At 41.5% G+C, this 14261-nt stretch overlaps 1 protein-coding gene across 3 annotated transcripts in view; it reads right to left on the reverse strand.

The window, feature by feature from the left end:
* Window positions 1-14261, reverse strand: part of dock1 (dedicator of cytokinesis 1) — a 243654-nt gene that overhangs the window by 176757 nt on the left and 52636 nt on the right. For all 3 annotated transcript variants that reach the window (XM_042508037.2, XM_088070341.1, XM_088070340.1), the window contains exons 15-18: window positions 9890-9988; window positions 8558-8630; window positions 5009-5112; window positions 4312-4495 (exon numbers count right to left, since the gene is read on the reverse strand). In XM_042508037.2, coding sequence (XP_042363971.1) covers window positions 4312-4495; window positions 5009-5112; window positions 8558-8630; window positions 9890-9988 — 460 coding nt within the window. The remainder of the gene's footprint in view (window positions 1-4311; window positions 4496-5008; window positions 5113-8557; window positions 8631-9889; window positions 9989-14261) is intronic.

Below are 14261 nucleotides of genomic sequence, written 5' to 3' on the forward strand. Positions count from 1 at the left end.
AAGGTGACATCTTCAAATCGCTTATTTTGGTTGGGATGGCAGAGATTCAGGTGGTAGAGCGGGTTGTCAAACTAATGGCTGGGTGCTTTGGGAAAGATGCTGAATTACAACGATCACAATGGTCAGGCAGCACTTTAGATAAAAGTGCCACAAAAATTCAGTCCATTTACCATTGTCCGATCAACACTCCAAAACCTGGATCGTGACAATGATACACCCCAGAGAAAAGACGCACATCTTCACATTTGAAAAATGAAACAAAGGTGTGAATGAGGAACACTTGCTTGATGAATGATTTTAAGGATTCATGATTGTCAGATGTAGCCGAGAATTGTTGACTATCAACTAACTGTAAATTACAAACACTGTTAGGGGGTGATGAGGTGTCTAAAATTTAAAAAGAGGGAAATTAGAAGAAAAAAAACCCAACAAATTCAACATGATGATGGAGGGATGGGTGAGTGACTGAGTGTCCGAGCTTATGAGTGATCAAGCTGTTTAAGTGGAAGTTTTAAAGAGCCTCTAGGTTTTAATAAAGCAGGCAGACTCCGGCACAGTCGAAGAGATTGGCTCTCTGCATTGCTTTATTAAAAGAACTCAAACCTTTTCCTAGAGCTTTGGCGTGGGATGACATCCCGTGGGAGACACACACGCATGCAGACACACACACATGCATGCACACACATACACACACACACACACACACACACAAACCTCTCTGTTTAATCAAACTCAGTGTGCGGTGACGAGGCGGCCTGATCCCCAAGCACCTATTGGTGCCTTGCAAATTACCACCACAAAGTGCCAGGTAAATATCAGCAGTGGAGCTGCTCTACCGGACTGAATCTTCTCACCTGGACACACACTGCTGCTCATGTCTCTCACAAAGGTAAAAACAGAAAGTGCAGAAAGGAAAACAAGATGGACAAATGAGGAGAAAGGATGGTGCTGACTGATTTTTTCTTGTATGTAATACTGTACATCTACAGTTTAGACAAGAGATTGAGCTACTGATATTACTTCCTTTTCTGGTGTAATCAGTGTGGGCAGGTTGTGCTTCTGTAACTGAGGCTGCTGACATCACCACCCACTGAGCAGAGTAGGAGGGCACACACGACTGTATTTAAATGACAACTTAGACCGCAGACTAAACTTAATAACCCTCAAAGGGAACATTACTGTAACAACACACAACGCCCCCCTCTTTCACACAATATAAGCATTAGCACTTTGCAACAAAATTCTCCTCTTGTCCCAGACAAGAGGACCAGGGGAGATCCAACCAAAGCCTGTTCTGGGTCTGCAGTGACCTCATTACTTGGCTTTATGAACGTTTATTGTGCATATTATTGGGGCCTAATTTAAGAGAGCAACAACAACAACAACGAAAATACTTTGCTTCCATGCAGGTCTCTGTTAGACAGCAAAGATTTATCACAAGGCCACACGAGGCCTCTGCATTAGTAAGTGGCTGGCAGAGACATGATTTCTACTGATGATTGACGCAGACAGCTGCTCCTCTTGATCAAAGCCAGTCAGGTGAGAATCCTGTGTTTCCAAAATGTCAGCGAATCAAGATTAACATACAAAAGGTCCTGAGATGGTTCCTTAAGTGCAAGAGGCATAAACCCTTTGTAACCCTGACAGTCTTGCAATGTGAGCAGAGACACTAAAGTCACGTATCTTGGAGTTTATAACCTCAAATGCTGCGTGAACAATGCAACGCCTCTGTTTACTGATGTAAAAACTTGTACAGTTAATTTCTGAGAACTAGGAATACGACAACATTGCTAAAACAACAAGAGGTGAGTGAGACACACAAGCTGTCAGTCGACATATTTTTTTTACAAACTTCCAGACTGGTCAAACATGGAAGCCTGTTGTAAACATTCGTCATAGTTTACAAACTCCTGGTTCAACTCTGACCTACTGTACTTGCCACAGTTGTGCATGCATAGTTGCCCTGTATGAAGTTAGGGATTATCATGAGCTCGCTTTCAGCTTTACCACCAGATACGGTGGTTTGGATAATCTGCTTGAATTGTTGGCTTGTTTACAACCTTTTAGAGCATAATTTTCCATGCCCCAGAGTGATTGGGCTGTTCCCAGATCAAAGCAGTCATTTTGGTGAGCAATGTCATCATAACTTATTGATAAAACTGTAATAACGCACAATTATTCTTTAAAAATACTTAATACTTGAAGAAAGCTCTTGCATGTCCTCATGGTGAACTAAGAAGCAGGTAGGGAAGGACTGTCTTTTTGGGAAGCACTAGGCATACAACTATGAGACTTAAACCAAACTGCACAAGATGGATGAGAGTTTGAAAGCTGTTGTTTTACTGTAGTTTTGCTGTTGTCATATATGGACCCCTTTCACTTCAACTGATCAAGAATTTTCTCATGAGAAATGTTTCTCCACTACTTCAGTATAACGCACTGTTAGTAATTCATACACAAATGCTCATTTGGATGGTGAAGTATAATTTTATTAAAAAAAATATTTTGGAAAAGACCTAGGTGTATTTACTAGACCACAAGTTGCTGATCTTCTCTGGCCTTATCTTAAATTGAAATATAAAGCCACATATTCCTGAGGAGGATCTAAATACTGAAAAGGATTATAACATATTCCGCACCTGTAGAAGTCAAAAACAGGTTTTTGGTGCTACTTTTTACAGAGATATAAAAGGATTATTCGGTGAACACTCTAATACCACAAAAGACTGCAAAGTGCTAAACCACACACAGCATCAATTTGTTTCAACAGCTGAGTCCAAATATTTCCTTTCATGCTGCCCTTGCTTGACTATTTAAAATTATCTTTGCATTACCATGAATAAAAACATAAGGGCACGATGTACGCCTTACTTAATCAGGGTGTTGCTCTGGGCATGTAAAACAATTAATTTCAATTCGAGTCAAAGTTAGCCTGCGGTGAATCTGTCCTTTTCCTCATTCTCACTCTCTTTCAGGCGTGGCCAAAAAACACAGAGAGGAATGAGGAAGCTTTTATTTTGGCTCTAATTAAAATGGTGACTCAGTCCTGAATACCAAAAAAAAAAAAAAAATGCAACAAGGAAGCACAATGCATCAAGCGCAGAGGAAAGCAGAGCAGACGTTTAGGATGGTTGTGTTTGGAGTAACTGTGAAATCAGAGCTAGGAGCACTCGACCGCTCAGAAACACGCACACACACACGCACACACACACACACACACAGCAGACCAGCTTTTCACACAATCCACACTCAGACTACCACTATGTCATGAACACAGTCTGGAAAAACCAAAACATTTAGGAGGGTTTACAGTCATGTCTGTTGGTATTTATAGACATGTATGAAGGCTGGGGGAACACAAAAGGCCAAAATCCTTAATCCGTGCGCCACAGGGCAGAGATGGGGATTTCCTTAGCTTAATAAGAGCAGATCTTCTCAGCACCATGGGAAATACTCTGCCAGACTGACAGCGGTAAACAGAGCAGAGCTGTCGTCCGCTCAGCAGAGAAGGACTGAAATTTACTGACAGACATTGACTGATAGAGAGAGTTGAGGAGGAGAAAGTAGGTTAGAAGGAGAAAATGATGGAGGGAAATCCTTGAGCGAGGGCAAACGTCCAACATGTGGACACGTGTAGAAAGCAGGTGGAAGGAGTGAAGGACGGCAGACGTCCCGGAGTCCTACTTTAAGTGATATATAGTTACTGTGCATGGATAATCTGTCCTTCAGAGTCAGAGGCTGTGACCCAAAGCTGGTTTCAAAATCAAGGGTCTACTCGGCTAAACTACATTGAGAAATATTTTCTTTTTTTCTTTCAGCAAGAGTGCTTTTTAGAAAAAAATGTGAGCCTGCTGGAATTGTGTTTCTTTGGGCTTCATACATTCACAGGTGCCGTTAGGACATATTCGCTGAAGGGAAGGGTGGTATGCTGGTCTTTTTACTGTCGCCTAGATCATGTTCTACCACAATGTGGATTATGCAATGCCATCACTGTCGTTGTCAAAGTATTCTACCAGATTAGAAAGAGGACGCATCCGTAGAATCATCTTTTCCTTATTTGTATTAGTATTCCTTAATAGTGATACAATACAGTTACTGCAAAAACAAAAACAAAAAATGATATGATATGAATTTTGGGTCATATGGCCCACCCCTAATTTCTCTGTTACAGATTGGGATATGTGTCCACTAGGAAGCAGTGTTATATTTAGCAAACCATAATGTAAGTAAAAACATAAGTCCAGATTTAAGCCCCTTTGTAGAGAAAAAAGTGAAAGACAACTAAATGCAGAAATGAATAAATGCTGTTACCGTTCTGTGTGAGCTTGGTGGAGCAGACCAGGGTGGAGATCTGGAAGGAGTCCTTGCTGATGGTACAGTTGCCCAGGTTCTGGGTGTTTTTCCCAGTGGTGGGGTAGCTCTTTTCCTCCAGCTCCAGCTTTGTGGCAGGAAGGTTCAGGTAAAGAGAAGAGTCCTCCAGCTTCTTAGCCTCTGCCTGGTTTTCCAGGAAACGGAAATTTATCAGCATATTTACAGCTGAGGTAGTTCAGTGATCGATTTCATTTTTTTGAATAACAGAAATGTTGTAATGAAGTGTTTAACTTTTCTGCCTGTTGCTGTATGTCAGAGTAAATCTTTGACGGCAGTCTTGACGGAGAATGGTAATGCAAAACATGAGAGAAAGAAAAATTTAACTAGGGAAATTTTCCCACATTAACTTTTTAATTAACATAAATGGGCACAGTAACGCAAAGGTATCATTATACAAGAGATTTTAATTGGAAAGTAATTTCATTTCACTGAGGGGGTGATGTGTGCCAACTATACAATTCTCCATAGAAGGCAGTGAAGCTATTACTACGGCTGTCACTAATAAGCCAATATTTCACCTTGGTCTCATCCCCGCTGTGTCAACATGGGGCGGCCTGGCGGGTAGGCAGCCAGTTATAAACACACCACAACACCACACACTGACTTCTGGCTGTGTTATGGCCTATTTCACGTTTACCTTGTACACGATGAGATCATGCTCTCCGTCCCTCAGAGTCGTCCCATCATACCTCATCAACTTCACAAAAGACAAGGCAAATATCTTCTCTGACTTGTCTCTGGCTGCGGGTGGATGAAAAGAAACACATGAGGACAGAGGAGATGTTGATCATTGTTGTTTACATCTGAAACTGACTGTGTATAAATTTGCAAACAAATTCACCAATATATACAGTGTGTGTTTATCAAAAGTATGCATCTTCACTTAATCAAAGACAACATAAGAGCTGTTAGAGACTCAACTGCAGTAAACCAGGCGGAAAGGTTGGCATTACAACAAGTAATTAACAAGCTAACGGACAAATAAAACAGATAATCCCAAATGTAAATGTCAACACTACAGGCCCTGAGTCAGCTCCTCGGTTGGCAAAAAAATCTAGTGTTCCCCTCTGATGTCTTCGGTAATGCTGTGACTGTATCTTTGCATGAGCCGGTTACTTATTTTCTACTTTATTAAGAGCAGTTATGCATGGCTGTGAATGAACTGTGCAAGGCAAAGAGCAAGTGGGGGGTGCAGTGATTAAAAAAAGTTCAATAATAATCTAATATATAAAATGAAGGAATAATTCTCTTTATTATGACTGATATTCAGGCAACATGGTTTGAATTTAGATTTAGATATCACATGTGTCCACTTCCTGTTTGCATATGAATATACCATCTCAGCTGCAGCTGTGAACAGTTTGTGTACTCCCGCTATGCAGGAGAAAAGATGCTCATTGCTTGTGTGTATGTGCACACACACATGTATGACTGTTTTTGGAGTTCTTGAGGGGGAGCGCTGCATAAACAAGCGAGAGAGTTATGACTTTGTCCTGTAACCAAGCACATTGGATAGGACCAAATATATCATCATTGTGGATCAACAAGCTCAAATTTACGTGCAGGGAAGACATGATTCATGGAAGTATCTCGTGCATTCTATCTGCATAAATCCCCTCATTGGTTTGCTGCCTGCAGCCTCGCCGGTGAATAATTGCTGGGCAGGCTTGAGAGGAACCAGTGGAGGGAAAACATTGTACGCATGCCACCCAGTTGAGAAAAATGTTTAAGTGACTTCCTAAGGAAAGGAGAAACTCTGCATTTGGGGAAAAAAAAGGTCACTTTCAGGACAGAGCTACTTTTTTCAGCCAATCAAAGTTTGTGTGGAAGTTCTGTAGACTTCCACCTCTAAGGTGGGCTGTCACTTCAGATTTATGTTGAGTGTACTGTGCCACATTTTAAAGCCTACCCTTTACCCCACTCACCAGGTAGTGGCATAATGACAGATGAAACAGAAGTGAAAAGATGGCGGGGATCTCTTACAGCCGCGGCGGCATCCGTGATAGCAGCCATCAGTCTGATGAGGCCTGACAATGTTAGAGTGCTAGTCTGATGCACTGTGTTAAGAGCTGACCTGATTCTGAACCAGGGGGCTGAGATACTGAGCGAATGAGCTCCAGTAGTGGCCTTGATGAGCAGCTCTGTCACTCTGTGTTTCCACTAAAAGTTCAGTACTAGCTAGGAGCAGTGGAGGAAGCAGGAAGGACACAAGCAGATGACGGCAGAGGCGGACAACTGAAAGGACTTTATGACAGACCATCTCTGTTCTGCTTTTCTTCAAGAACTTTTCACATGTTGAGAGGTTCATATTACCCTATTACCGAGAAAAGAGCTTGGCCAATAGAATATATTTTAAAGGAGCAGTATGTATGATTTCGGGGGATTAACTGTCATGTAGCAGTGAGGACTGCAGCTTGCATCCAGCTATGTGTTGCAACACTGTTGTTCGGAAGCTTAAAGTCTACAGCAAAAACACCAACACTTCCGGCCCAAGATGAGCCAAGTCCTTCAAAATAAAAGTACCATGGGTCCCGCTTTGGTTTATCTAATTATAACGATACTAAAATTTATTGTTAAAGTAATATCTTTAACTGCCTTTGTAAAAAAGCTCTTTGTAATGCTGTTTGGGGGAAAAAGTTCTATTAATAAAGATTGTTGGAATTATTATTATTATTTATTTATTAATATTGTAAAATATCATGATATATATATGATATGCTGATATGATATGATATGATATGATATGATATGATATGATATGATATGATATGATATGATATGATATGATATGATATGATATGATATGATATGATATGATATGATATGATATGATATGATATGATATGATATGATATGATATGATATATGATTAATATCACAAAGTCACTGATTACAGAGTCGGTAAAGAGCGCATTCACAGGCACACTAGTATCCTCAGTATGGTTAGGCACTGGAGTGTCCCTGCAATGTGTTTGCACATGTGACAGGCGGATAAATTGCATCAACGACCAAAAGCGAAATCCAGCAAAGTGGAAAATGCAACAGATTCCACAGTGTTTGCGGGAAGCCAAAAATCCAAAAAGGTAACTCAGTCAGTGCAGAAATGACAGAATATGACTTTATGCCTGAACAGATGCAGACAATCACAAACTTGGATACAGTTAGATTCATGTGCATAGGGATATGAATGACCAGGTGTCTCTATGATGGCATATATGTGTAAACATACTCACTAACAGATAAATACACCACACACTAACCCATATAATCCAGCAAATACACTTTTTGTAAAATATCTTTATATTGTTAATTGCCAGTGACAAGTTAAAGTTTGGGAGCATCAGCATGTCCCTCCCGTCCCAGAGTCACTTGAGGTGAGCCAGTTTCTAAAGCAACCGTCACAGCAAGATAACAGCAAGCCACAGAGTTTCAAAGGCATGCCTCCTAACAGCATTAGTCCCTGCAGAAGCACGGTCCCAAGCATGACAAGAAGGCTCTCCAAGTGGATTATAAGCCAGCACTGAGCTCTGAGACCTTGCCATTTCCACCAAACCACCTGCATGCAGGTGAGAAGCAAACAGAGCTGAAGGATTTTGGAACTAGAGGCTTACAGCAGCTGCAGATTACTTTACGAGGGAAACAGTACACTTCCCCGTGCTGATATCCTCTCAATTCTTGTCTTTGTGCCATATGAATTGATTGTCCAATACATATACACCTGTCATGGCTCCCACTACTCCACCAAAATCATTTTCCCTGAGCCGCTCCGGCTGCTGCAGGGATGGCCTCGCCATGTGGTGGGCAGATGGGATGGCAAGGCTGCCAGTACCAGACTTCCCTGCCCTCTACACCCCCAAAATTAGAAAGAATGTTAAAAAACAGAAGGACATACAACACTAGCTACATTTGGCTACACGCTGGTCCCAATGAACAAACGAGTCCCTTCAGGCATTTTTCACATCCCAGCTGTATTGTCTGACACTTCATGATGCTGCTTTGTGCAGGGGCAGCCTAATACCTCTGATTAATGTGACAAAGGGTGAGCTTGAAAGTATTTATCACAGTGCAACACATCTGCTTGGATTGGATATCTTCCATTATTTTTTTGCTTTGGATAGATAGGCGGCCAATTGTGCAGCTGGTCATCGGCAAAACTGATTATTCACACGCTGACATTGGTACTCACAGTCCTGTGATGAGCGGTGGCGGAAGGTGAACCGCAAATGGCTCCGGTTCACGTCTTCAATAGGGATAGCAACCTGAGACCGAGAGGGGGAGTATGTGAGACATGTATGGCCGTGAACACACACTCACAAAGCAGATTCTTAGACAACACCGTGGGCAAAATAAACCCCAAATTGTAGATTTTTATACTGTATAGACCGAAATACTGCTACGTCACCCTTACAACAAGTTACTTCCGGAGAAAGAAAATGGCAACTGTTTTGAATTGCAACTGTAAAATTTTAAGATACATAGTTAAACATGTTGGTCAAATCTCTCTGATGTGTCTGCTGTGCTTATTTTATGTTCTGTGCTGCTTTGCTAACATCTATAAACCCAATCTACAGACACGAAAGATTTACAATGTATTAATGTTGATGGTGCTGCAGCAAAGTGTAGTTTAGCCACCCAAAAAATTCAAAATTAGTTTCAAGTGTTCAAAATAGCTGATACAGGCAGTGGTAGACCAGCAACTCTGCTGTTCTGTATAGTAAAATCATTGTTTTTGTCAATGGAGTCTGTTGGCTTTGAGATAATGGCGTCAGTTCCCCCTCAGAAAGGGCTGTCTGACGGCAAGGTGAAGTGGTGAAAATATCCTAAATATGATCTTTATCAGGTGATTAGCAGTGACCTGTAGGCTAACAGTACAAGCCTGTGCTACTCCTCTGTCTGTACTGATATTAGAGGAGCGGTAACAAGTGCAAAAACTGAAGTAAATCTCTGGTGCCATTTGCAAACCAAGGGGGAAATGCAACCTGGAAATATTACAAAAAAGTGGGACTGTCATGCAAAAATCAGCCATAACAATGTAATGATAGCTAGCTAGCTAGTTAGCTGCTGAGATACTAGCATACAACCAGCGTATTTCATTATGCTTGAGATATAGCAAGGGCTGAAACTACATTGTATTACATAATACAATGGTTATCATACTTAAAATACATTTGAGGGTTTCTTTTGTTGCTTATACAGCCATCTTACAGATGATGGTCTCACTTGGTTTTGACATCCTAACCCTGGGCATGAAGCTGCACAATAAAAGAGTAAGTGGTATGTGTTAGGGGAAAGAGGTGAAATGGGACTAAGCCTTTATGAAGTTTGTCCATTTTTATATGTGAGCAAAAACATGCAAAACCCTGGCAAAGTTCTTAAAGGGACATGGATCATTTCTGCTGCCACCACCTTACGCATATGATTTACTGTATGGTTAAATAATCATCACTGTATATCTATGCTTCAGAGCTTCATAGAAGAATATAAGAAAAAGAAACCATGAGTAAGGACAGAGCCGCACCTTTATTGTTTCAAACCAGCGTGGCTGCTTCACTTGGTAGTAAATGACAGACTTGTACTCATTGATCCCGTCATCTCCAGCTCCAGGGAAGATCACATTCTAAAAAAACAGAACAGAGGAAGACAACACACAGATCAAACAATGTGACTGGTTATCTGGGTATACGGGATGGAGCTGTAAGTCACATTCAAAGCTGGTAAAAATCGAGATAGTTAAGCTATTATTGCTCTGTCAAAACATTAGCACATGCTCCCAGCATATGGAAAATTGACTACCACTTGTTTCATAAAATGTAGTCCCTGGGGCAGAAAGCAGAATGGCCTTTTAAAGTCTGGATGCACTTTATGCATGTGAACGTGCCTGTTGGCTGCCACTCTCGTGACAGCATTGTGGAAATAAGAAATAAATTAGAAATTAATTATTTAAGGAGGAGGGACTGTGGCTCCCATGCATCGAGAAGTGGAGGGGAGCCAGGCACAGGGAAGCGGACCAGCTGGTGCTGATGGATCCAACCATATAAATTGGTCTTCTTGGTGGGTCCCCTGAGTTTCAACAACAGGTCAGGGTGTGTATGTAAAATACTACGCGCCCCCTGGGGGATTTGGCACGAGGGCTGGAGTGACAGCTGATGGCACGCATACCTTGTTTTCTATCAATCTGCGCTCAGCCAGCCTTCCTCTCTCCTCCCACTACTCCAGCTGACTCCCTGGCCTGGTGCTGCTAAAATGCTCCGACACTAATGGCTTCTGACAACCAGCAATTATGAGGAATAACAGGCCCTGTCTCCCCCAGCCATGCTGAGCAGATCTGGGGGGCAGGTGCTAGCTGTAACAACTCTTCCCCTTTTCACTGAAAGGCCAGGATTTATGACAGCTTCAGATTTTTGGAGAGACGAGGAGGGAGTGTGGCCGAGGTCTAGCCATAGGTGAGGGGGGCTTTGTGGGAATGTGCTAATATGTCAAGGTGATGAGAAGTCACTGTCCAGCCTCTGACTACACAACATCACAAATCCTTTTTGAGATAGGAGAAGGATGGCAAAACCCAGAGACAGGGGAGAAAGAACAGAGAAGAATGGAGGAGATAAGAAGGCTAAGACAGACACATCCAGAGAGAAAGCCACAAAAAGTAAAAATTGGCAAAGTAAACCTCTTATGAAACTTTAAACTCCATTTTGCTATTTTCAAGTGCCTTGTGTATAGGGATTTCTTTATTTCATTAATTAAGTGGCTGGATGAGAGCACATTTTTTGTCCTTTTGAGTATTGCGATGGTTGTGACCCCATCTAAGGTTAGGGCGAATTAAAGAGAAAGATCATGCTGAACCAACATCAGACATTAAAGTGACAGCATCTCTCTCATCTCAGAAACAGAATTTCCTTCCTGCCAATTAAAATCCAGGAAGGAAGAGGGAGAATTTAACCAATTAGCACTGATCCCTTGAGAACCTAACAGATGAGACTGAGCACTTCTGTGAAAAGCTGCAGGACAAGATGTTGAAGGGAGCCCGAGCACTGTCAGGACAACACGACCATGACATCCATAGATGTGATCAACGTCACTTGATCACTGTCAACGGCTGTCACTGACTCTAATCATTACAGCCCAAAGGCTTCGACAGCTTTGCTGTCATTTTGCCTCGCTCCTTTGTATAAAACCTACGAACACAGAATCGGGGGCAGAGTTGTTCCGCGTTTTAGCCAGCAGCGGAGGTAGTTACAGAACTGAATTGAAGTGTTTGGTTTTTTTTTTGGATTATTTTTTCGGGCTTTTATTGCCTTTAATCGATAGGACAGTGTGAGCGTGAAAGGGGTAGAGAGAGAGGGAGAGACATGCAGGAAAGGGCCAAGGCCGGACTCGAACCTGCGGCCGCTGCAGCAAGGACACAGCCTCTGCACATAGGGCGCCGCTCTATCCACTGAGCCACCAGGCGCCCCAATTGAAGTCTTTTTGAGAAAGTGTGAGCTCAGCAGGATAATATGAGTGTGACATTTTTTAGGTTGTTTTATCTTTGCGACCCAACACTAAAACACAGGTATGAAGTCTGGGAGCTCCTCACCCTCCAAGCAGAGGAGGAGATTAACCACCACTTAAAAGGCTGAGTAATGTTATGCCATTGTTTTTGTATAAAAAGTGCCTTGAATCTTACATGTCACACAAGATGCAGACACTGTTGTGGTATGTAGATATAACAAATCCACAAAAAACAGTCCGGCTTGCTTCAGATGGTAGGCTGTACTTGGTTTGGCTCTGCTGTTTTAAACATAGCCACGATCACAAACTTTCTTACTTTACAGCTAAAGAGTACACTAAAATATTTTTTGAAAACATGTAAGGCAAAAACAGGCAATGCAGTCACAAAATAGTGAATTATATTTGATCAGCGCTGCCTAGTTTAACAGTTTGATCTGAGTTTCTTGTTGTGACAAACCTCATTTGCATGAAGCTAAAGTAGAGCCATGATTAAGCATCTTAAAAAAAACAGGGCTGCTGACTGAGTATATCTGGGGCTTTGAATCTGCCGAATTGTACCAATCGATCTGTGTTTAAAATCAAAATTGCTGAACACTAAGTCATAGCTACTGCAGGAGAACTTAAACAGCCTTCTTTACAAATTAAATTAATGACTGATTGTATTTTTTATATGTGTATACTCACCAGTATTTAGTTTGGTATCAGAACCATAATTTAGGCACAATACTGGCACAAGACCAAGACAGTGAAACAAACTTGTTTACTGCACTGAAGATGCAACAGGCTATATGTATACAACACTGTTATATAATAAACACAGTGTAGCTGCTGGGAGATATTCAAAATAGACTAGCAGACATGCTATGCTTATTCTGAGTCTACAATATATATAAAATTGCAAATAAATTGTAAGACAATCAAGAACATATACAAAAAACAAGTGTGCAGCTCAAACATTCAGAGTCCTTAACATCTGTTTTTCACCTCATCTAAAAAAAAAAAAAAAACGAGCCAGCAATGAGACCACAAAGCACTGTCTAGTCTAACTATTGTCAGATACTGTACCATCTGACAGAAGCCAGGATCATCACAGCTTTCCTTCTGTGACTTCAGGACTGCTTTTACAGTATAATCACCACTGATCCTTACACTTCCACTGCCTGCTGTGCCAAATCACAGAGGAAGCCTTTCCATCTAAGACAAATGTGTATAATTGAGGCAGCTATGGGTAATAGCGTTCTCCTCTAATTGGCCGTTTGCAGGGGGTCTCCCCACGACCACCGATGTGTCATTCCAAATCACTCCTCCATCATCAGTCCTTGTAACTTTCACTCTCACTCGAAGAGCAGAGTGTGAACATAACAGCATTAATACCTGTTGAATGAAACAGAATTTAATACAACAGCCTTGCAAAAAATGATTAGATATACCTGAACTTGCATGTTAATGCAAACTAATACAATCAGTGGCCCAAAAATCACAAGAGATTTTATATTATAGTCTAAACAAAAACTGACACAAGAGCACACACTCCCACAGACACACACCTCCTGCCCCACTTCTTCCTACATACTTCTCGTGTCCAACCACTCTAAACGTCTCATATCCCCCATTTACTGATGGCCTCTGCAGAACAAGAGGTAAAGGGTTACAATAATTAAACATCAGAGAAAAGGGGTCACAGGCTCGAGACTCGAGATGAAACAAAAGCTTTATTTGGACATAAGATGCTGATGGGTTAGTACGTGATTAAAAAGTAGACAGCACTAGGGAGCATAAGTCCATGAAACGTGCTCCAACTTGCAATTTAGCAGCCACAGTGATGATTTATGTCCATTGTTTGAGTCCACCTTGTTTGATTTTCTAGAGAATGTCAATGCAATTACTGGCGCTAGGCTGCAAACCTGGATGTCAGACTTTCCCATCAAAGCCTACCACAGGTATGACTAAAATTAAAAGAATTAATTGCTGACCTTCACCAAAATATAATTAAACGACCTCTGGGCCGAGGGCTGCAGATTTCATCTAAATAAATATGCAACAATTTGAGACAGCTTGCTAATACACAAACAGAGAGGGAAGAAAATTGTCCTTCTAACTTCATTTGCAAAAGTAATACCAGAAGGGAAATGCTGCTTTTACATCTCTCATTACTTAAAAGTTTAAAACTATGCTTCCTGTCCGCATGCTTGCATCTGTACTCTGACAATGATAAAGGTTAATTCCCTCAGTGGTGAGCCAAATCTTAGGCTAGTCAGTCAACCACAAAGCACCAATACTGCATTCTGTCATTTTTTGACGGGTGACAAAGGTGCACAGTCTGGCCTGTGTATCACATTGCTTTATAGGAGTCCTGGTCAGTTAAGCAGCGTGCTGAGCTGTGTGAGATTAAAGAAAGCCCG

The sequence above is a fragment of the Plectropomus leopardus genome, chromosome 19 (assembly GCF_026936395.1).
Source record: "Plectropomus leopardus strain MGB_pleo_1.0 chromosome 19, ASM2693639v1, whole genome shotgun sequence".
Taxonomy (NCBI): Eukaryota; Metazoa; Chordata; class Actinopteri; order Perciformes; family Serranidae; genus Plectropomus; species Plectropomus leopardus.